The sequence below is a fragment of the Hemitrygon akajei genome, chromosome 2 (assembly GCF_048418815.1).
Source record: "Hemitrygon akajei chromosome 2, sHemAka1.3, whole genome shotgun sequence".
Lineage (NCBI taxonomy): Eukaryota > Metazoa > Chordata > Chondrichthyes > Myliobatiformes > Dasyatidae > Hemitrygon > Hemitrygon akajei.
The window spans coordinates 29,738,974-29,764,119 of record NC_133125.1 but is presented as its reverse complement, the minus strand read 5'-3'; the positions used below and the strand labels follow the sequence as shown (position 1 = coordinate 29,764,119).

Genomic DNA, 25,146 nt, shown 5'->3' with positions numbered 1-25,146 from the left:
ATATTTTAAAAAGTGAGGTAGTGTCCAAGGGTTCAATGTCCATTTAGGAATCGGATAACAAAGGGGAAGAAGCTGTTCCTGAATTGCTGAGTGTGTGCCTTCAGGCTTCTGTACCTCCTACCTGATGGTAACAGTGAGAAAAGGGCATGCTTTGGGTGCTGGATGTCCTTAATAATGGACGCTGCCTTTCTGAGACATCGCTCCTTGAAGATGTCCTGGGTACTTTGTAGGCTAGTACCCAAGATGGAGCTGACTGGATTTACAACCCTCTGCATCTTCACTTGGTCCTGTGCAGAAGCCCCTCCATACCAGACAGTGATGCAGCCTGTCAGAATGCTCTCCATGGTACAACTATAGAGGTTTTTGAGTGTATTTATTGACATGCCAAATCTCTTCAAACTCCTAATAAAGTATAGCCGCTGTCTTCCCTTCTTTATAACTACATCAACATGTTGGGACCACGTTAGGTTCTCAGAGATCTTGATACCCAGGAACTCACTCTCTCCACTTCTGATCACTCGATGAGGATTGTTATGTGTTTCTTTGTCTTACCCTTCCTGAAGTCCACAATCAGCTCTTTTGTCTTACTGACGTTGAGTGCCAGGTTGTTGCTGCAGTACCACTCCACTAGTTGGCATATCTCGCTCCTGTATGCCCTCTTGTCACCACCTGAGATTCTACCAACAATGGTTGTATTTTATCAGCCATTGATAAATGGTATTTGAGCTATGCCTATCTACACTGTCATGTGTATATAGAGAGTAGAGCAGTGGGCTAAGCACACACACCTGAGGTGAGCCAGTGTTGATTGTCAGCGAGGAGGATACATTATCACCAATCCAGATTGTGTCTTCCAGTTAGGAAGTCAAGGATCCAATTGCAGAGGGAGGTACAGAGGCCCAGATTCTGCAACTTCTCAATCAGGATTGTGGGAATGATGCTATAGTCAATGAACAGCATCCTGACATAGGTGTTTGTGTTGTCCAGGTTGTCTAAAGCCATGTGGAGAGCCATTGAGATTGCCTATTATAGTGATAGGCAAATTGCAATGTGTTCAAGTCCTTGCTGAGGCAGGAGTTCAGTTTAGTCATGACCAACCTCTCAAAGCATTTCATCACTGTTGATGTGAATGCTACCGGGTGATAGTCATTAAGGCAGCTCACATTATTCTTCTTAGGCACCTGAATTAAAATTGTTTTGAAAAACAGAGTAATTTTGCCCAAAATTATTGCTGGTAGAATCTGTATTCTTCACAAAGCAGTAAACATGTGAACGTCTTAGGATAATGAGAGCACAGACTATATTCCAAAGAATTCAATGGATGCGCCCAATTTGACCATGTAAAGAAGGAGTAAGTGATGTCACTGAATCAGGAAGTCTACTGGGATTGAATAATCCCAGGGTTTCAACAACAACTTCTGTTCATGCTCCCCCACCACCAGGCCAACAGATAAAATCAGAAGCAAGGGATTACAATGATCCTGATTTTCTTCAGATCAATTCCTCCAAACAGATTGCTAGATGGGAACCCTTTTGAAAGGTCTAAATTAGAGGTAATGCCATCCTATGACATGACTCCTTTATATTTTGGGAATTACTATCAGTTTTCATCCCAAAGCCCCTCTCTCTGTAACTTGCTCAATTCTAACAACCATGCTCTGGCCATATTCTCTTCCTATTTTTGTCAGCAGTTGTACTGTACTTCAGCCACTGGGACTTTTAACTATAGAGGCAATTCTTATAATTAATCTATTTTATTCCCTTCAAGTTTCATGAGGCTCACTGTCACATTATGTATGGTAACAATACAGTGAAAAGTCTTGGGGTGCTTTACCATGTAGAAAAGACGAAATAAACAGTACACAGAACTTAATTGGCAATGAAAGACCGTAGTTCATTGTTTGAAGATAAAAGTAATGCAAAGAAAATCACCAAGATGGTTGGAAATAAATTCCTTGGTTTATCACACTTACTCTTTGTAAACAGGAAATATGATTTTTTCTCTTGTCAATCTGCTGTTTGTTTTGGCGTTGCCCTTTGTTATTGCCTTGGATAACATCATCATATTGTTGTTGTCTGTGTAAGGCAGAATAAATGCAACGTATTTTGGAAACTAAGGATCATTCTTAATTAGAAACATTGTTCCATTAAATGTCATTAACCAAGCATGTTGCCTCAGCAAGCTGAAACAGAAATAAGTTGTGTTATGCAGACTCTCCAGCATAACAAATTAGATTACAAGCTCTACATACTATTTTTTTCCATTGGAGAACGAGATATTGGGAGCACTGAACACTGAGAAAAACACACTCAGTACACAGTAGGTCAACTTGCCAAATCCATTTCAATTGTGGCATTGTCACAATTGTCTAGGTCACGAGGAATAAGTGGTGAAGTGAGGTTTAGAAAAAAAATCTTACAATAAACAAGGGAAATTGACAAGATACGTTCTCTCAACCTTAAGGCAGAGAAGATAAATTTTAATCGTTTAAAACAGAAGAGTGATTATATAAAAAGGAATGGCAATGGTAAGGGAGAAAGGTGGGTGGGTGGGGAGCAGCTGCAGGTAACACAAGGAAAATTGGGAATTAAGATAGTAGGTAGATAAAGGGACAAAGACTGGTTTACAGGAGGGAAAAAATCCACAACCTGAAGAAATGACACTATTAAATTAAGAGTGAGCCATAAACAAATACCATGTCATTACTTCTATAGGAGCCGTGTTCTCAATTTGATTTGTATTCTATGTTGTGTGTTTATTTCGTAACTATTCACGTTAGTAGGGACGTGGTAAAAGCGAAGGGAATGTGCTCTGTATTCCTGCTTATTTCATGGCAGTTTGTAGCTTGGGACCAGCAGAAGTCATATCTTGGTTGATCACAAGATTGCTCAATAATACTTAATTGTATGTTTGCTAATTGCTAATGAAGGATTGAAATAAGGAATTCGGCTCTTTGGAACAATCATTTCATTGGAGCTGAGGGCACGTCCTGCAAGTATAAGAACCCCATGGGGCTCACAGTCTAGTGGCAATTGTTTTGATTTTGAATTAGTTTTAGCCGCCACAACTTCCTTAACAACTTTAACATCCCATGGCAAGTTTAATGACCTATTACTGTGTGAATAGAGTAAATTCATGACGCTCATAAGGTTAAGTGTGTGATGCTGCCTAGACAATGTCAACATCATCATCACCCTATAATGGACAGTGATTTGCAATTTACTAGTGATTTCTAAAAGGAAGGCTAGGATTTTTATATTAATCCAGGAGAGCCTGGATCCAGGCAGCTGAAGATATGAACTTCAAAAATAGAAACAAAAGCATAATATGTCAGATTTAGGGTGACAGAGAGCTCTGAGAGAGGAGAGTTTGTAGAGTTGGACGAGGTGACTGAGATAATATTATTTGACTATTCTTTCTAATTTTAATGAAACAAACCATCATTGCGCAATACAAATTGTACATCAATACATATTTTCAGATTCATTTAATATCAATCTGGATGTATGGCAATAGCCTGTAATAAAAGTGCTACTAAAAATGGGATCGGACAGCGAACCGAATATTTCTGGAACTGATTAAGACTGTCCAATTAGAATGCTTTGGAAAGATGAATGATTAAATGTTTGTGTCTGATAGCTGAATACACTTTGTATCAATAGTGGTTATTTGAATGTAAAGTCTGCGCTCAGATCTAAGAGTAAACACTTACAGTGGCTGAAATTTATTCGGAAATTCAGTTTGGAATGGACTTTTCACACAGTTCACTGAGATGGGGACATTTGCATTTTTCCCACTGTCTTGAAGAGATTTCAAGCCACGATTATCATGCAGAGCACTTCCAATGCTGACGGCTGCTTTCCCACGGAATGACCAACCAGAGAATGATTCAGGATAATTCATCCCATCTGTATTTAATAAGGCACTGAAGACTTTGGGTCAAGAACATATCAACAAGAATCAAAATTAACACTCAGCCACAAAACCCTTTGTAAATCATTATGGCCATAGTTAACTTAAAGCATTTCCTCATAACCTACAAATAAATGTTTTGTGCCCTGAAGATCCATATTACTGTAACACTGGCAATTATAATGGATATGTGCACATAGAAAACCTCTGCTAACGGCTTTTCAGATTTTGAGGGGTAATGGTGATGCTCCCCTATATTTATAGAACTGTTAGGCTCCTGGAGCCACAACTGGGGTGGCATCAAAACTCATCCCCTTTGTTGAAAAATCCTGAGCCCTCATCCTTGTGTAGAAATTGAAAGTTGTCCTTGTTTTAATGATAGCAAACATCTCTTGCATCGGAGGTTCAAACCATTACCTTAAACCTAACAACCAGGAAGAACACCCAAGTGCTCTTTAGCTGGGTGTATTGCTGATTTTGCTCTAAGTGCTGTACTGCAGGCAGATGATATAGGAACAAAGGGAATCTTCAGGCCTGGATGCATTTTCCCACCGGCCTTGTTGGAGAAGGCCAAAAAAATAATCCACCACAAATTCCAGCCAACCAGAGGTCCAGCAGGGTGATATCTGAATGGCCGCAGCCAAAGAAATGTAAGATTAATTTCCCAAAGAAAGCCTAATGTGAAATAGCTATTGTCCTCTACTAAGTCTCATCATTCTCTTAAATGGTAAACAAAAAATAACAATGATTCTGTCCAGGCCAGTATTAAATCATGGACCCAGTGTGGGAAAGCCATATTCCTAGATGTTTCTTTGCAGGAATCAACTAAATGTTAGAAAATCTGATACCTAACTTTTGACTAGTTTACAGACTGGTCAGTTGTCTATGAATAATTCAATGCTGTTAATAAGTTAATACAATATGTGACAATCATATAAATGTTTAAATACAACAATAAATTATCCAACTAGGAATTGTATGGTCTCAAAGAGGGTACACGTGAGGCGGCAAAATAAATATTGTGTGTTGAACTGGGGATCTCAAAAATTAAACAGTCTTCCTGAAGTTTTTTTTATTATTATGCATTTTAGTGGGACTAGATAGAGATGCAAGTTGCTTGGTTGTTTGGTTTACTCAGTAGGCCATAGTTTTTGTATTTTTCTACCAACATATTTCTTCATCTTCTTTCACAAAGGGAAAATCATGAGTTTTCCATCAGTCTTGTACAAGGAAAAGGAAGTTGTCTGAGTGAAAGTTGGTTGGGGGCTGTGGTGGAATGAGCATACAGAAATCTGACCAGCTATGTCTACGATCGTTACACGTTGAACTCACGTTTGAGATTCCTCTACACATGCTTCGATAATCAGAAGAAACCTGTCATTGTGGTCTCCATTTCAAAACACATGCTACTGCATCTGAATGAGAAGAGATCTGCAGTGTGAAAATCTCTTCATTACAAACCATCCCAGAGAATATCTAACACATTAAATAGTCTGTAGTTCTCATAACACAGTAGAATGAGTTTCCATCTGTACAGAACATCCAATTGTCAGGACTCCCCTTAGCGCAAAGTTATTGTAAACACGTAGCACCAAGATTGTTCATATTAACCCCATTATTATCCTGGATATAAAGGTTTACATGCAATTATTGTTCAGGTGATATCTGACCGATGAAGCATAATTACTCTTTGACAGAGGTAAGGAATATTTTGACTTTTGACATCTTAGTATCTATTTCTAATTTTCTGTCACCATTATCGCTTTGCCAGGTGGTCAAAAACCGAATTGCCTCAAAGAAGTTGTGCACAATGCTTCAAACTGTAATTCCAGAAAAGACCTGCTCATTTTTCAAAACTTCATTGATATATCGAAAACCATGACTTTATCCACAGTGATTGAACATCCCAATTAAAAGCAATTATTTTCAATGGATAGATATATTGTAGTGTTAGAAATCAATTAAAGCTGGCTTTTTGATCTATTGGAATGTAATGACATAGATATAACAAATTGCAAAGCCAAACCCTTGAGCTTGTATCTTAGTAGCTTTCATTGACAATAAATGATGTGTGATTACAGTAAGCAGCACAGAGGGAGGTATCCTTGGCAGATTCTTCCCCTAGGCACTGCTCCTATGGCTTTGTGCCACACTATACTCCTACCTGTCAGGACTTCATTTAGGATACACTGACTGCTACTGGCCATGAGGAGAACCTGGGCCAAGATATCCACGTCTGGGCAGTATCTCACAGCTGCAATCTCCTGAAATGCCTGAGCAGCAGGGATCATTTCTGCAATGATTAAAGGATATGTTATAAATTGTTTTGTTTGATGTTTTCTGTAATCATGGCAGGAGTAGAGCATCTCCTACACAACCTCCTTTCACTGACATATTAACTGAGAGCTTTATCAGAAAAAAATGTTTCAATACAGATAAAGTGAGCATCAAATTTATAATGAATTTCATACCTCAGGGATTAACATACTTAGATTCACTTTGGAGTGAAATACAGAATGATAAATCACAGAAAGTGAAGTATAAGTCTGTAATTCAGTCAAGAAATACATGAAATGTAATAGAAGTTCAATTTGAAGAAGAAATTTTAGATAAATCCAAATATTTATTATTTTATGCAGTGTGTTCAGATGTCTTACAAAGGTATAATTTTCATAACGTTTGCTATTATATACCTCCAGGTTTGGTTTAAGGATTTGCCACAACAAATGACTTAAAGCCTGAAGATAAAACAGTAATGTACAGATGTACATCAGAATGTGAAGTCAAAAAAGCAAAATAAAACCTGTACAAAAAAATGAAGACTGAAAATGCTGGAGATACTCAACAGTTAAGTGGTATCTGTGGTGAGAAACAGAAACATTTCAAAATTGCAAACGATTGAAAACCACAGTCAGGCCAGTAGTGGGGAACCTGCAAGAAGAGGATAACTTAAAAGTGGGAACTGCACAATTGGTACACCAGAGGCCAAGGTTACTCTTGAGCATTGCTGTAGTGGACTTCTTCAATCATTTGCAATTCAATGGGCAACTTACAGAAGTTTGATTAGCATAAACAATGAAGCGATTCATGTACCAGGAAGCCTTTAAGAAAGTTTGCACTGAACATTAAGCACCATGGAACAGCTCAACACAAAGACATAGGTTCTGTGCAGAGCTCAGAGTTAGCAGGGGCAGTCAAAAATTACTGCACATCACAGTCCCAAGGAGACAGTGGGTTGCATAGAGGGAGAGAGAATTTAAAAGAAATGAGTAGGAAAGTCAGTACATTTTGCTCATATTTGCATGCATGTGTCTCTGACAGATTGGTTATGCATCACCCTGGGGAATAACATAAAATTCTCTTCTCCTTTTCCTTTGTCCCAGAAGGTCATTGACTCATCACATTTAACCCAATTTCATGATCTCTAATGGGAGCAGTAGTCTTTCTAAATTAAGGGGATATGGAAGTCTGGCATTGAATGTACAAGATGAGTAATGAATGTTTAGAAGCAATAAGGCATGATTTCATGTATTCATTTGATTAGAAAGTTTAGTTTGTGATGGCTTCTGTATCAGAATTGTGACCAAGTGAATGAGTTTCAGTAACAGACTATGGGCATGAGGTATTTATTGGTATGTCAATCAGATTTGCTCTTTATTGAAATTATGGACAGAGCGAGCCTATCTAAGCTAAACCTTCCATATGCTTGTCACACAATTGGCTACCATGCCTTTAAGATGTTCTCCAGACTTCCACAAATTTTGACAATCTTCTTGCTCATTTCTATAGGGCTCGCCCAAAGCAGCTCATGAGAGAGCAGTACTGTTTCAGTATGACTGTATTGCTCTTGTGCACAGGTCATGAATAGAGGTCTTCAACCTGCCACAGTAAGCCATAGGAGAAAGAAGGCGTTATCACAGCTGCCATTTGGCCAGCTCATCAGTCATCGTGACTGATGGACGTTTCTTTCTGTTGGTGAATATGTATTCTATTATGTCAGATTAAGAGAGAGCAAGATCGAAAGAATCTATGTCAAAATGGGCAATTCTGGCTTCTAATCTAGATCTGCTTGCTAGGCATACTAATCAGCAAAGTGGTATCCCACTGTGCAGATGCCATGTTGATTGTACAAGAGCACATGAAACATTCAACAACTAAGCATAGGCAATCTCATGTTCTTGCACGTAACTTCTTGTGATGCATTGTTCAATAGGCAGCACCACAGCTTTTTATAATGCACTCATTTCCTGCCATGGTTTGGGACACCCGGCAGTCTTTTTCTTCTTAATCTCATAGATATAAATGACAGTGCATCTACTGATTGGAAAATGTCAAACATTACCCAGTACTTACTTTTCCCAAGAAAAAAATTGATAAGGGAATCTTTAAGCTCAATGACCATGGTGTACATTTTGATGTATTCTTCTTTTAATAGATTAAATGTGAAAAGATTTGTTGGTCTCAAAGTTTGTGATGTATCCATTTCTACAAGAGCGTTTGCTGCTCTGCTATGTTCACTGCAACCTGTAAGCATATAGTAATTACTGTTTTAAAAGGTAAAGGATGAGTAAATTGCTATATTGAAAATAACATTTAACTCTTTACCAACTTTAGAATCATAGAAAGTTAGCAAATCAAGAAACATGTGGAGACTGAGAGTGGCTTGCAACAACTTGCATTCCCCACTTTGCAGACAAGCACGTCAAAGCAACTTCTAATGAGAAACCAAGTATAGAATCATAGAATCATAGAATCATAGAAAAGTACAGCACAGAAACAGGTTTTTTGGCCCATCTAGTCCATGTGGAACCATAGCCTTCCATACCCTTACTATCCATGTACCTATCCAAACTTCTCTTAGATGTTGAAATCGAGCTCACGTGCACCCCTTGTGCTGGCAGTTTGTTCCACACTCTCTGAGTAAAGAAGTTTCCCTCTCATGTTCCCCTTAAAATTTTCACCTTTCACCCTTAACCTGGGGGATTATATGGGAAGCAGGGTTTGAGGCTCAGCACAACATTGTGGGCCGAAGGGCCTGTAATGAGCTGTACTATTCTATGTTCTATATTTAACCCATGACCTCTGGTTGTAGTCCCAACCAACCTTAGTGGAAAAAGCCAGCTTGCATTTACACTATCTAAACTTCTCATAATTTTGTATGCCACTATCAAATATCCCCTCAACCTTTCATGTTCCAAGGAATAAAGTCCTAATCTATTCAATCTTTTTTTAGGTCCATGGTCCATCAGACTTGGCAACATCCTTGAAAATTTTCTCATTACTTCTTCAACTTTATTTACACATTTCCTATAGGTAAGTGACCAAAAACTGCAGACAATACTCCAAATTAGACCTCACCTATGTCCTATATAACTTCAACATAACATCCCATCTACTGTACTCAATACTTTGACCAATGAAGGCCAATGTGCCAAAAGCTTTCTTTATGACCCTATTTACCAGTAATGCCCCTTTCAATGAATCATGGACCTGGATTCCCAAGTATTGTTGAGCAATAAGAACTTAATGAAGTATCCCATGACAGAGAAAAAGACTATTCAAGAGAACTGTTGGCCAAAGTGCTTACGATGATAATTTATACCTTCAATCAACCCTTGCAGGCCAGGAACTCAAACACTTTACTGCATGCATAGTGTCATATTGTGCACATTTGACCCTTTGCTATCACATCTAAGTGCTAGGTCTTTTACTGAAATGTTAGATTGGTGGTCTTGAAGCAATCCAAACAATGCCAAGACAGAGCTCAGTGGCTTGGGTCTACTTTGCTCACATATCATTACGAATTCCAATAAAAGCTCAGATAGTTACGGTTTACAGCAGGTCAGGCAGCATCTATAGAAAGAGATAAAGAGTCGACATCTTGGGCCGAGACCCTTCATCAGGACTGGAAAGGAAGGGGAAAAAAGGTAGAATAGGTGTCTTGGTTTGAAACGTTAACTCTTTATTCCTTTCCACAGATGGTGCCTGACCTGCTGAGTTGCTCCACTATCTTGGATTTCCAGCATCTGCAGAATCTCTTGTGTTTATAATAAAGATTCAGCTGTTTTCCAAAGCTCCTTACTATTTGTGACCTGTGTGAGCAGCCACTGCCAAATTTGCTCATCGACTAAAGCAATTGTTTCAAGATCCTAATGATGAAGGCTCGGGCTAGGCCATAGACCAAATTTTAGCACAATTTGACTATTGAGCAGGATTTCCTGAGGGGAGTCGTGATATACGTATACAAACAATGGGCCCTGGAACAGTAGTAATAGATGCGACAGGGCACGGTTGAAAATAGATGTTGGGCTGGGGGCAGGTGGTGAACTATGGAAGATAGAATGGATTTAGCAGTGGAATAAGCAATAATTGATTAACTTGTCTGCCTTCTGAATTGTTCTGTTCATGCTTTGAGGCGGAGTTGAGATCTGCTGGCATTAATCTCAACAGATGAAAATGGTGTTTGGAGCTTTCACAGGAACTATTTATTCCCGACTTCCACACATTCATTCACTCTCAACTTTTTCAGTTAAAACATTGACTGATTAAATTAAAGTGAAAGAGCCGAATGGGTAAATATTGACCCTGTAATAAACAGCATGGCCTTGCGTAGTTTTGAGCTTGTATTTTGTGACAGTGACATGAAATCAAAGTTCGAAGTACATTTATTACTAAAATATGTATAGTATATACAACCTTGAGACTCATTCTCTTAAAGATAGCCACAAAACAAAGAAACCCAATGGAACCCATTAAAGAAGATCATCCAACTCCCCATGTGCAGGAAAAAAACTAAATCATGCAAGCAATACCAGTAGGCAAATAACATTCATATCTGAAATTCATGAAAGTGATTCCATAGCCATGAAGTCAGTCATCACTGCAGCGATCCAGGAGCCTGTTAGTTTCAGGCCACTGCCTCAGTTCAGTGCAGTGACAAGTAAACCTTGCCGAGCAACAAGCTGAACACCAGCTCTGGCCCCAGCACCCTGATCTTTTCAATCTGGCCAAGCACTTAAATTGGCCTGTTTCTTGCTCTCGGACCTGGGTCCTGCTGCTTTGACTTGGCCCATACCCAACCTCTCCATTTCGGCCTGGCACTTCAACTGGTCAAACCTTGGCTTGTTCCTCGCTCTTGGACCTGGGCCCCGCTACTTTGACTTGGTTCTGTCGCTCTCAATCACCTCCAAGTCCGCTCCAGCAGCCAAACATTGGCTCATTCTCTGCTCTTGGGCCTGGGCCTCACCTCTTTGATTTGGCCTGTACACCCCATTCTAACACACACACACACACACACACACACACACACACACACACACACACACACACACACACACACACACACACACACACACACACACACACACACACACACACACACACACACACACACACACACACACACACCTGTAGATATCTGTGAAGTTTCATTAAATGCCTGCCAGTGTTTGGGAGTTTCCCAGTTCACTTCTGTCCACATACATTGCTATTGCATCTATTTCTATTTATGACACATTTCAAAGTTCAAAGTGACTGAACTGTCAGTGGAGGAGCACTTTGGGATCACTGACCATGATTCTATTAGTTTTTAAATTGGTTATGGAAAAGTACAGTACTAATCCACAAGTTAAAGTCCTAGAGTGGGGCAAGTCTCTATCTAATGCCTTAGTGATTTTGAAGAAATTAGACAGGCACTTACAAAGGTTGGCTGCCAGAGTTTGCTTGCAGATATAGGGATGGCTTGCATATGGGAGACCTTTAAAAGTGAGATATGGAAATTTCAAGGAAGCATGGTCTTGTTAGAATGAAAGGCAAAATTGAGAGGGTTATGGAACCCTGGGTGATGAAGAATATTGAGACTTCAGTCAGGAACCATGAGGTGTATAACCAGTATAACCCCTTGAGTCATGTAAGAGATCCAGCAGTTCACATAAGAGGGAAATCAGGAGGGCATAAAGATACCATGAGGTGGCTCAGACAAATAGCAAGAAAGAATATTAAAACATTCTACAAGTACTATAAAGGCAAAAGAAGAGAATAGATCCCCTTAAGGAGGAATGTATTCCTTTACGAGTACAAAATTATAAGATTAGCTTTTGCGTCAACAACCGACCCAATCCATGGATGTGCTGTCATGTCATCATGTTTCCAACACCAGTGTAGCATGCCTGTAACTCACTAACCCAAACCCACATGTCTTTGAAATGTGAGAGGAAACCAGAGCACATGGAGGAAACCCCATGTGATCACATGGGGAACATAGAAGCTCCCTACGGAGAGTGGCAGGAATTGCACCCCCTATCACTGGTGCTGTAAAGCATCCCACTAACTGCGGAACAAGGGATGGGTGAGATCTCAAATAAGTACCTCTCCTCTATATTTACTGCAGAGAAGGTCATTTAAACTAGGGGATTAAGGGATATGAATAGTGATGGAATGAATCCACATTACAAAAGAGAAGGTGCAAATGGTCTTAGACATATTAAGGTGGACAGTTTCCTGGAACCTGTCCAAATGTATACTGGGATCCTTTGGGAAGCTAGGGGAGAAAGTGCAGGGGCTTGAACTGGGATATTTGTATCTTTCTTATCCATAGGTGAGGTACTTGAAGAAAGGGTAGCTGAAGTTGTACATTTATTAAAGAAAGACTGCAACGACAAGTCAGGGGCCAGTGACCATAATATCACTAGTTGTTTACTAGTAATATGAGTTTTCAATTCTTTTCAGGAGTAGTCCAATTATGAAATATTCTAAGCAACATTACAAAATTAGTTGAATAACTTTAATATAAGGTTGCAGGTACCAGGTGGGAAAGTTACTGTAGAAGATTCTGAGGGACAGCATTTGGAAAGGCAAGGACAGATTAGGAATTGTCAGCATGGCTTTGTTAATTGTAAATTGTTTCCCACAAATTTGATATTGTTTTTGAAGAGGTAACCAAGAGGACTGACAAGGGAAGTTTGGTAGATGTAACCTACATGGACTTAAAGAAGGCTTTTGACAAGGGCTTGCATGGCAGCTTGGTCAGGAAGTTTAATAAACATGGAACACAGTGTGAGCTAGCCAACTGGATACAAAATGGACTGGTGTACCGCAAGGATTGGTACTGGGTACACTGTTGTTTGGTATCTGAATTAATGATCTCGGTGACATTACAAACATGCTAAGTAAGTTTACGGACAACACCAAAGTTGGTGGTGCAACGGATAGTGCATTATCTAAGTTTACAAAAGGATCTTGACAAATTTAGGAAGTGGACCAGAAAATAACAAATGGAATTTAACTCAGGCAAGTGTGATGTGCTTCACGTTGGTAAGCTAAATTAAGGCACGACTGAAGCAATAAATGATAAGGTACCAGAAAGTGTTGTAGAGCAGAGGGACCTTGGGTACAGATATATAGTTCCCTGAAAGCAGAGACACAGGTTGACAGGGAGGTGAAGAAGTCATTTGGTATGCTTGCATTCATTGGTCAGGGCATGGAGTACAGGAGTTGGAGTATTATGTTACAGCTGTACAAGAGATTAGTGAGACTATACTGGAATACTGTGAACAGTTCTGGAACCTGAGTCCAGGAAGGATGTCAGTAAGCTAATGATCGCAAACTTCTTCGCCTATCCAAAGTGTCAGCATTAAACCCAACTATGATTTCCTGCCTTCTGTTGACTAGTAGGCTAACAGCATCACCTGCATTACAACCTTCTAGTTAATATGTGTTGGTATTGGGGAGTTGGGCAGAGAGGTGGGAGAGCAGCGTCTTGGCCAATGCCCTTTTACTGAAACATCAATGATGATCTCTGACTGGTACTCGTTCCCCAGAACTTTTAGTTTATTTATTAAAATTTTAACTGGAAAGCTGGCAAATAACTTTGACAGAAGTGCAAAGTTGTATACACTCAGTGGCCACTTTATCAGGTACACCTAATAGAGACAATGAAGACAAGTGTGAGGTGTTGCACTTTGGGAGGATCAGCCTGCGTAGATCTCACACGGTGAGTGGTAGGGCACCGTGGTGGAACAGATGGATGTGGGAATACAGATCTATAATTCTTTGAAAGTGGTATGACACATAGATAGTGTCATAAAGAAAGCTGTTGGCACATTGGCTTTCATAATTCAATGTACTGAGTACAGGAGCTGGGATGTTACCTTGGTTATCTTGAAGTTATATAAGACATTGGTGAGGCCTAAATGGAAGTATTTTGTGCAGTTTTGGTCATCTACCTACAGGAAAGATGTAAATAAGATTGAAAGAGTGCAGACTCTTGAGGACCTGAGCTATAAGGAGAGGTTGAATAGGTTAGGACTTTATTCCCTAGAACCTAGAAGACTGAGTGGAAATTTTATAGAGGTATATAAAATTATGTGGAGTATTGATAGGGTAAATGCAAGCAGGCTTTTTCCAATGAGGTTGGGTGAGACCACAACTAGAGGGCTAAGGATGAAGATGAAAAGTTTAAGGGAAACATGAGGAGGAACTTCTTCACTCAGAGAGTAGTGTGAGTCTGGAACAAGCTTCTTCACTGGTGAGAGTGTGGAACAAGCTGTCAGCACAAGTGGTGGATGCTAGGTCGATTTCAACATTTAAGAGAAATTTGGATAGGCACACGGATGGGAGGGGTACGGAGGGCTATGGTCCAGTTACAAGTCAATGGGACTAGGCAGATTAATGGACTAGATGGGCCGAAGGGCTTGCTTATGTGTTGTTGTGTTCTATGAGTCTATGACCTGAACATCTGCTTGTTAACGCAAATATTTAATCAGCCAATCATGTGGCAGCAACTCAATACCCAACAGCATTCAGACAATGTCAAGGGATTGATTTGTTGATCAGACCAAACATCAAAGTGGGGAAGAAATGTGATCTAAGTGATTTTGACTGTGAAATGATTGTTGGTGCCAGACGGGGGTTGGGGGGGGGGGGTTTGAGTATGTGAGAAACTACCGACTTTCATGCACATGGTGAAGGGTCTTGGCCCAAAATGTCCATTGTTTATTCTTTTCCATAGATGCTACCTAGCCTTCTGAGTTTCTCCAGCATTTTGTGTGTGTTGCTTTGGATTTCCAGCATCTTCAGATTTTCCCGTCTTTGTGAACGTCGAAATGGATTGTTTACAGCAGCAGAAGACCACAAATATACATTCAATGACTATTTTATTAGGTACAGGAGGTATCTAATAAAGTGGCTAATGAGAGTAGAGTTGGTGTGGATGGTTGAGAGAGAAAAACATAAAAGATGAAACAAAGGAGAGCAGAAAGCAGAATTAAAACATAAAAGATGAAACAAAGGAGAGCAGAAAGCAGAATTAAAAGCGGCAGTGCTGTATAGTACACATGCTGTACAAACTACACAGATCTACTCTGGCAAACTGTAATTCCCATTTCTATCATCTCCTTTCATTTTATCTGTAAATGGAATTCTACATCAGCTTCTGGATAATGAAAATAATTATGTCTTGTACATTACCGTACACCTTTTGAGACTTTGCACCTAAAATTAATTGAGTTGACAAGACAAAAGTTTCCTCTGAAATCAATCTGCATATAGTCTTCGACTGGTTTTGCAATTATATCATCAACATTCCTGCACGTTTCATGGAGTGGGAGTCAACCTGAGAATTATCAAAACAATTTTCACTACTTAAGATTAGGACTGTGTGGGTGCATTTTTTTTAAAACATGGATTTTGAAAAAAAGCTACTGAAATACCAAGGGCAAGGTGGAAATTATTTGTCATATTGAAAGAGGGGCTCACAAGTGATGAAAGTTTTTTTTAGTTTAGACTTTAGTGGCTGGTAGGACCTCTGCTGAGAAGGGCTGCAGTAAACACAAAATTACCCAGATATCTTTTGCAATGTAAGATACAGGTGAATTTAATTCCTGGATTATTTGGAGTTAGAAGTGAAAATTAAATTTGTGGAGCACAAGGAGGTCCTCAAGGGATTGGAGTTCATGTCTGTAAGCCCTGGTCCTTCTGCTTCCATGATTCAGTATCTGAATGATGAAGTTTTGGGTGATGAAAACCCAAGCTCCTCCACCATCAATGTCAGCACAGAAGCACAGGGGTACTTTGATATTTTAAAATTAGAAGCTAAGGTTAGAGGAGAAGAGAGTCCAGAGGCAATCATTCCCGATATCGGGAGAGGAGAAGAATCAAAAGGATAGAAATCAGGAGGATTGTCTAACGGCTTTTGCTCTAGGTACTAGTTGTGTAAGATTTGCTTTATACAGAATAGATAGCTTCTGGGAGAAATCCTGATGATCAACAATTTGAATCAAGTACTTCCACGCTTGTTTGACATTCACGTGCCCGACATTTTTGTGAAGACAGGTATGCATCTAGAATGTCATTATCCATGTAGCTAGAACTGAAATCTCCAAATTATGAAGATTGGGAACAGTTTCACTTGAGCTAGGAGCTAGCATGTGACTTCTCTCGCTTTTTATAGGGACTCCACTCACATGGGGAAAAATGACAGCTGTTTTCTCAGATGATTCCTGAAGTCCATTGGTTAACTCACAATACAGCCAATCTTGGTACTTTACCAGAGTGGGACCAAAAGCCCATAATGCCTCTTTCCATGCATACTAGTTGAATTCTTAAAGACATGGGAATATTCTTTATGATATTCAGCAATTGGTGCAGGTTTGATTTCAGCATTTAAGAGCTTTGGATATGTACACAGATATAAGGTGCATGGAGGGCAATAGTCCAGGTGTCAATGGGACTCGGCAGAATAATCGTTTGGGATAGGCTAGATGGGCCAAAGTGCTGTACGTCTCTGAGACAAGAAAACAGAAGCAGGATTAGGCCACCTTGTTTCTATCCTTCCTCACTTTTTGTGTTTGATCTGTCCCAGGCCTTAATTCCTCATCTGTGTCAGTTCCCCAAGGCCCTCAATCTCCTGATCTATCAAAAATTTATTCACATTCACCTTAAATACTTGTGATGATATCACTTCAAGTAGGAAATTCCAGAGATTTACTGTCTCTGCAAGAAATCCTGACACACCTCAGTCTTCAATAATGCCTTCAACCCTTTTTTACCCTGCAACTATGTTTCAGACCAGACCTTTTCACTACTGGAAACAGTTCAAAATTTATCCTCTCTTGCTCACTTAAAAAATATGTTTCAGTAGGAACGCTATCCCTTAAAAATTATTTATTTTATTTATTGAGATACCCCTTCCGGCTCGTCAAACAGCTCCACCGAACAACCCCCGATTCAATCTAAGCCTAATCACGGGACACTTTAAGATTACCAATTAACCTATCAATCGGTATGATTTTGGACTGTGGGAGGAAACTGGAGCACCCAGAAGAAGCCAATGGTCACGGGGAAGAGGAACAAATGCCTTACAGGCAGCAGCAGCAGGAATTGAACCCAGGTCACCTGTACTTTAAAGTGCTGTACTAACTACTACATTGCAATGCCACCTCAGAATATGTTTCAATAAGCTCCCTCTAAACCTCAAATAATTGCTTGGAGTGAGCATTCTTGCTTCTAAATTTAAAGTGTACAAACTAAATTCATGGATGAAAAGATTCATAATCATGAAAGAAAATTATAGTTTTCAAGTATAAGTAGGCAGTCAGTTAACTGAAGATAGATTAGAGAAGTTAGATAAGTTAACAAATTTTTGCTGCACATTCCGGTGATTAAAAACCTGATTTTGATTGAATCTCTATAAGTGTTCTCCTGTTGGTTTATCATAAACTTTAGCAAAAGAGCCCCAGATATCAGAGCATGGTAGAAAAGAGCATTTATTCACTGCCTTATACTGTTTAAGTCATTAAGTACAAAAATTCAGTTAATGCTACTGTCTATAGTGAGTTAATTTGTGACACTGAGTGGGAGTAACATCTGTACCACGGTTGAAGGGTATTGCTAATAAGATGCCTTGATCCTGGGTTTGAAGGCTGCAGCCAGAACCAATCAATAAATCTGTCATTGCTGGAGTATTGAGAATAATCATCTTTTCAAGATGTTTGTCACTAAAGGTTTGATGAAGTGAAAAATCTCTCTGATGAGGCATGATGCTAACAAAAGCTTGAATGCAAAGTGCTATCAACATTTTCGGCGAAGAGGAGAAGACAAACATTTGTGTGCTGGTATTTACAATAACTAGAACTTAATCAAATCAACACGTAATATTTGTGTGGCATGCTTATTAAACATTGCAATCCATTCTACTAACAGATTAAAAACTCTTTAGAGATTCAGAAATTACGTATCTCCAATGCCAGTTAAAGGTAGCCAACATCCTTAAAATAAGACACAGATTATTTCTGTTATGTACTAATGACCAATTCAAATGCCATTTAGAATCTGAAAAATGTATTCCTACCCCAGTTTCTGGAGGGATCGCTTCCTCTGTGATTCCCTTGTCTGTTTGACCCTCCCACTAATCTCCCTCCTGGCACTTATCTCTGAAAGTGGCCCAAGTACACCTGTCTATTCACCTCCTCCCTCACCTCCATTCAGGTCCCCAAACAGTCCTTCCAGGGGAGGCCGCAGTAGAATTTTGATGGCTGAAGACTTAGATATCAAAGGTGAGTAAAAAGGGAGACGTGCAGAAATTTTAGTCAGAAAGATAGAGAGCAAAAACATTGATAAAGTTAGAGAAATTAGCGATGAATGCAAGGGTGGTTGAGACAAAAGACATTTAAATTACTGACTTTTATAAAGTTAACTCTCTTCCTAGTAATTCTACTTTTATATTGCACTTTCCTGGTTTTCCCAAGAAAGTGGTGGTAAGTTGAAATTAAGGCAGAAGAAGTTAATATAACAAAGGTAGAAGGTTTTGTCATGGAGGCTCTAAAAGAAAGACTGCTGAGCAAGACCAACCAGCTGAACAACTTCTTCAATAGGTTCGACAGCACAATCTCACCCTCACTGCAGAAATCCACACCAGGCTTACTTCCCTCACAGGAAAATAGCCACTCACAGGAGACCTGGCCCACGCCCAGGTTTACGGCTGCACAGGTGGAAGGTCAACTGAGGAAGATCTGTACCAGCAAGGCGGCTGGACCGGATGGAGTTTCCCCACGATTACTGAGGGCCTGTGCGACTGAACTGGGAGAACCACTACAGCGCATCTTCAACATGAGTCTAGATCAGAGAAGAGTACCCAGACAGTGGAAAACATCTTGTATTGTCCCGGTACCGAAGAAACCACAACCAAAGGAGTTGAATGACTTCAGACCTGTTGCCTTGACATCGCACGTGATGAAGACCATGGAGCGGCTGATAATACAGAATCTGAGGCCACAAACCAGGCACGCCCGGGATCCGCTTCAGTTTGCGTATAAGGAGAAGGTGGGAGTGGAGGATGCTATCACGTATTTGCTGCACAAATCACTCTCTCACCTAGATGGGGTCAGTTGTGCTGTGAGGATTACATTCCTTGACTTCTCTAGTGCCTTTAACACCATCCAGCCCAAGATCTTAAAGCACAAACTAACGGAGATGGGAGTAGACTCTCACATGGTGGATTGGATAGTGGACTACTTGACAGATAGACCTCAGTATGTGTGGTTGGGAGACTGTAGGTCTGACACAGTGGTCAGCAGCACAGGAGCGCCACAGGGAACCGTACTCTCTCCGGTCCTGTTCACCCTGTACACATCTGACTTCCAATATAACTCGGAGTCCTGCCATGTGCAGAAGTTCGCTGATGACACGGCCATAGTGGGGTGTGTCAGGAATGGACAGGAGGAGGAGTATAGGAAACTGATACAGGACTTTGTGATATGGTGCAACTCAAACTACCTGCGTCTCAATGTCACCAAGACCAAGGAGATGGTGGTGGGCTTTAGGAGATCTAGGCCTCATATGGAGCCAGTGATCATTAATGGAGAATGTGTGGAGCAGGTTAAGACCTACAAGTATCTGGGAGTACAGTTGGACGAGAAGCTAGACTGGACTGCCAACACAGATGCCTTGTGCAGGAAGGCACAAAGTCGACTGTACTTCCTTAGAAGGTTAGCGTCATTCAATGTCTGCAGTGAGATGCTGAAGATGTTCTATAGGTCAGTTGTTGAGAGCGCCCTCTTCTTTGTGGTGGCGTGTTGGGGAGGAAGCATTAAGAAGAAGGACGCCTCACGTCTTAATAAGCTGATAAGGAAGGCGGGCTCTGTCGTGGGCAAAGTACTGGAGAGTTTAACATCGGTAGCTGAGCGAAGGGCGCTGAGTAGGCTACGGTCAATTATGGAAAACCCTGAACATCCTCTACATAGCACCATCCAGAGACAGAGAAGCAGTTTCAGCGACAGGTTACTGTCGATGCAATGCTCCTCAGACAGGATGAAGAGGTCAATACTCCCCAATGCCATTAGGCTTTACAATTCAACTGCCAGGACTTAAGAACTTTTTTTAAAGCTATTATTAATGCTTTTTGAGTTAGTGATTTAGATGCATATCATATTATTACTGAGTTAAGTATTGTATGTAATGAGTTTTTGCTACAACAAGTGTATGGGACATTGGAAAAAAATGTTGAATTTCCCCATGGGGATGAATAAAGTATCTATCTATCTATCTATCTAATACCTGGAGACAACAAATAGTTCAGTTAAATTTCGAAGGTGTCTAAAGAAGGTGATGGAATCAGAAGCAATGGAGACACGTCTAGAATGGGAACTGAAGAAGACAGCATCAGGTCTCCCACTGTCTACATGGAACAAAGTTAATATTGGATGCAATATATCTTTTCTGTTAGTGTGGTGCTTTGTTGATAAGTGCTTTCTCTCTGCCATCCAATTTCTGAATAGATATTGAACCCATGAACACTACCTCACTACTTTTTAAATTTCTATTTCTGCACTACTTATTTAACTATTTTATATAGTAGACAGCCGTCGATCCCAGGGGATCATGGGTTTGTGCCTCTGGTGGACTGTGTCCTCTCCTGGGTGGGAAGATTTGAAGAACTGGCTGCTGCCCATGCTGCAAGTTCCCCCTCTCCATATCACTGATGTAGTTCAAGGGAAGGGCAAGTGCCGATACAGCTTGGCACCAGTGTCGTCACAGAGGTTGCCAGAGTGAAGCTGTAAACAACATCAAACTGCCTTGAGGACCCCGGTTCCGGATTTCTTCCTCAGGGTTTACTCCGGAAGCCCTTCCCATGGGTGGGTGTGGCTGCAAGGCAGCGGAGGTTTAAAGTCAGAATTCTCCTTTTCCTAGGCAGACTGCTGTCCAAGGCTGACGAGCCCCACCTGCCTGAAGCAACTGATTTTGAGGCACCAGTGGTCTGCCTTTGCCCCATCTCTTGTCAGAAACAGTTCCGCCAGGCCTAGTAGCTAAGCCACATGTGAAGGCCAAAAGTTGGTCTTGGTTGTCAGAGGCTGTTAGTGACACATGCCATTTGGAGCACTTTATAGGTGGTGGGAGCTCATCCCCACTGTAAATCACATTTTTTCTTTCAATTATTATGTATGCATTGTACTACTGCTGCAGAGACAACAATTTCACAACATATGCCAGTGACGTTAAGCCTGATTCTGATTCTGAACGCAGACTGAATACTTGTGGACAGAGATTTTAATGGATCTAATATACAATAATGAGGAAATGGAACTAGATATGAATCAGCCATTGTGAGACTGCAGAAATATTGGAATGGAGGTAATGTGAGGTCACAGTTAAAGGTGTACTAGCTGAATGAAAACAAGAAAAAGTTGTTCCAAGAAATGGCATTTGCACTGTGGTGGGAAGTACGGGGGTGGGGGGGGGGCAGTGGGGTGCTGCTTGTCAGCTGATTTGAAATAGGTGGATAAGGAGGAATAGTGAATTAATTGCAAGGAATATTACTCAGACCTGAGTGAAAGGTTTTTTGGTGTTTGGAAGGGGCAGACAAGTGATTGGAATGTTTGATCAAGGAATTGAAGGAACAACAGTTTCTAAAATCATATGTGATAGATTTCTTGGCTAAGAAAGGAAGATTACTGTTAGAGTAACTGTTAACATGAGCAGAAGGACCAGGGAGTGTTTTTAAAGAACTAATGGTGATGACAGTCAATGCGGATGGAACGTAATCTGAAATGTTAAAATCTGTAAAGGAAAAAAGAGAGAGAAGTTGATGAAATGAATAGATTTTTTTCTTTCCCATTTACTTTGATTCCTATTTTCCTATTTTATATTCCTATTCTCATGTATTACAAGAGCCACATGTTATAACAGAAATGCAAACACACAAATTGTGGGCAGTTATACAGAACTTAAATCCACAATTAGATTTGCCTCCACATTAAATTTCCTATCTAAAATCATACAGAAGTGAAATTAATCACATCAAAAGTCAGTTTTCAGAATTAGCCCCTTTAAGATACAAAATATGATATTCCCCAGTGGGAACTGTTGGTAATAGACAGTACTTACTCTGATTGGCTGTTTGTAGAGGGTCTTCCTGTTTATCAAAAGTCAAATGTGGATTAGCGAATACTGATCCTGCTTGTTCTTCAGCAATTGGGTTCAGCACAGCATTAGACTTCAGTATTGGAAAAAATAAAATATAAGTTATACATGAAGGTCAATATGTGTACTATAAAACTATTTTTGGAAGAGTTACTTTCAGTTGACCAATGAGGTGAATTTATGTCTTCCACTCAAAACTATTTTCAGAGGCTAAAGAGATGTTTTATGGGTGTACTCCGCAAGAACATTGTTTCATTTGGTTGTATAATTGTACGGTCCAGTGACAATAAACTTGAGCTTGAACTTGAACTGGGAGAACAAACTAAAAATAGAATGAAAGGCAAACCCACGTTTGGGAAAAAACCTGCAACTCTAAGAAATCAGGTATGATTAGAATACCACATGATCCAGAATCTGCAGGATCTCTTGTGCTTACAATGTAGTCTTGTTATAGTAAGTTCCGTTGGTATTTTGATTTGCCTAATGTTTTAATAAATATTTCCCACTTTTACCTGGAATAGAGCCCTCTTGAAAATTTCTACTCTAAATTCCATCTCTTTTCATAACTAAAAGATCTCCATCTGAGGCAAGTTCTGGCGAATCTCCACTGAACTCTCTACAGTTTAATCATAAACAAGAGAAAATCTTCAGATGCTGGATATTTAACCATGTTTTTCTGATGGTTTGGTGACCAGTACTGCACACAGGGATTGGGTGTCGCTAGCTTTATTATTTCCATATAACATCTAAGGACAAGGGGCCTTTTCCTGTGCTATACCCTCCAATGTTTGATATTCTATGTCCAGCTTCAGAAGGTGAGAATGGGCCAATTGTGAGGCAAAAATGTTCTGGACCCACAAAATGTGTGCTCACAGAAATATACATGTGGTGAGAATGTTTTCTATATATTTAAACATGTGAACAGTCATTATATCTCTGGAAACTTATACAAAATATTGATTCAGTGTAAATCAATGTCCCTGAATCCTTGCCTTACGTTGTACAAATGTCCCAATCATAAAACTCTGTTATTTTGTAGCAGTGCCCGTACACCCGTAAAGTTGAGAAACAGTCTTTACATTTTTAACGTACTGAAGCTAGCAGGACTATCAACAGACAATTCTTGAGATGTGGCAAGTAGGACACCTTACAACAGAGCATTTGCTGAAAGCTGCATCACCTTCTGCTTTTTCCCAACTCTTTGGCTGGAAATTTCATCTTGAACAAGTCCAGATGTTGACTCGCTGAAAGGCAAGAGCCCTATGAAAGTAATGGGAGAAACTGGCTTCTGGCAGCAAGTCTTGTGTAGCTTTTTATTTGACTTCATTAAGTTTTACGCATATTTGTGTATTTTAGTCTTTTAACTTCTAAATGTTCAGAATATAATTTTAATTACAAATAAACTCTTCTTGGGCTTCAAGCTAGTTATAGGTATTGAGTTTAACCAATGTTTCAATGATAAACTCTGCCATCTTCATCAGGGATGATGCCTGGGCATGTCTCGTCCAGTACTATTTATACCCCCGTTGCCATCCCTCCTGATTGGCTAGTCCTCCATTGTTCCACCTTGTTTACAATCAAATTCCAGTTCTTACTCAGAGTGAGACCTTTGTCATTGCTAAAATTCTTTGCTTCTAGTTTTATTTCAATAGGTTCTTTCACCAGGAGATCCCAAAGCCCATTGACGTGGCGCAGTAGTTTTTGTGCTATCATAGTCAATCCCATGGCTAGGACATAGCATTTGCAATGGCCATAGGATTGACTTCAACAGCACAAGACTATTGTGCTGCACCAGTAGGTTTTGGGACCACCTGGTGAAGGAAACCATTGAAATAAAACTAGAGGAAAAGAATTTTAGCAAAGATAAGGTGTCGCTCTAAGAACTGGAATTTGATTGTAAACAAGGTGGGAAAGCAGAATGCTGCCTTGAGGACTAACCAACCATGAGGGACGTTCTATGGGGGTATATATGCCCCTGGATTAGACATGCCTAGGCATCATCCCCGATGAAGGTGGCAATTTGTCATCGAAACCTTGGTTAAATTGATACCTGAACCAGGCTGGAAGCCCAAGAAGAGTTTATTCATAATATATGCCGGAAAAGCACTAGATCCTTTTTCAGAATTTTAGTTGTTTAGCATTGTTTCTGTATTTAGAACTGGCCCTGAGCAATTGGATTGTAAATGTCAAAGGTACTTGGCTTTAATGATCAATTAGTCTGCGGGCAGGACTACACTAATTACAGAAACTCTTCCACCTCCCTGGCTGGCCACTCATTCTAGGGGAGGTCCTTCACTGCACTGGTGTGCTGAAAGCCAGGAAACCTCCCCTTCAAAGGTCATACAACTTAGTGGCATTTGCTTGCTTCTTCAGTTCACGTTATGTGGACTTGAAGTATCAAAGAGATCATAGTCCTGCACTTACCTCAAACTAAGTGGTAGACACATTCTCAAATCTAGATCAAGGCACAGCTGTTTACATTCTACACATATCTTTCAGCCAAAGATCCATCTCCTGACACTGACTTAAAAATTCTCAGGTTCTACCGGAGGAGTCACCATATGCTGTAAGTCCTAACTGCACTTTACGTTCCTCTGGCTGAAGATTAGTAACAGTCCAATGCACCTTACATTTCACCACATCACTCACTTGGCCTCTGGGAATTCTCTCATTCAACTGTTTTGTCTTCCTACCTCCCTCCCTTCAAAAGTCTCCAAGAAATCCATTTCTCTGATTGCTTCTTCAATCTCTCCCCATCTACATTTCCTCTTGTCCTCTGAAATACTCTGAAGTATTCTTTTCTATATGCCATAAATGTT

General features: G+C 40.2%; 1 protein-coding gene across 1 annotated transcript in view; it reads right to left on the bottom strand.

Moving 5' to 3' along the window:
• Nucleotides 1–25,146, bottom strand: part of LOC140738504 (uncharacterized) — a 95,390-nt gene that overhangs the window by 28,842 nt on the left and 41,402 nt on the right. Inside the window, exons 5-9 of the mRNA XM_073065871.1 lie at nt 22,292–22,400; nt 8,267–8,437; nt 6,078–6,206; nt 3,714–3,933; nt 1,974–2,076 (exon numbers count right to left, since the gene is read on the bottom strand). Of these exons, the coding sequence (XP_072921972.1) occupies nt 1,974–2,076; nt 3,714–3,933; nt 6,078–6,206; nt 8,267–8,437; nt 22,292–22,400 (732 nt within the window). The remainder of the gene's footprint in view (nt 1–1,973; nt 2,077–3,713; nt 3,934–6,077; nt 6,207–8,266; nt 8,438–22,291; nt 22,401–25,146) is intronic.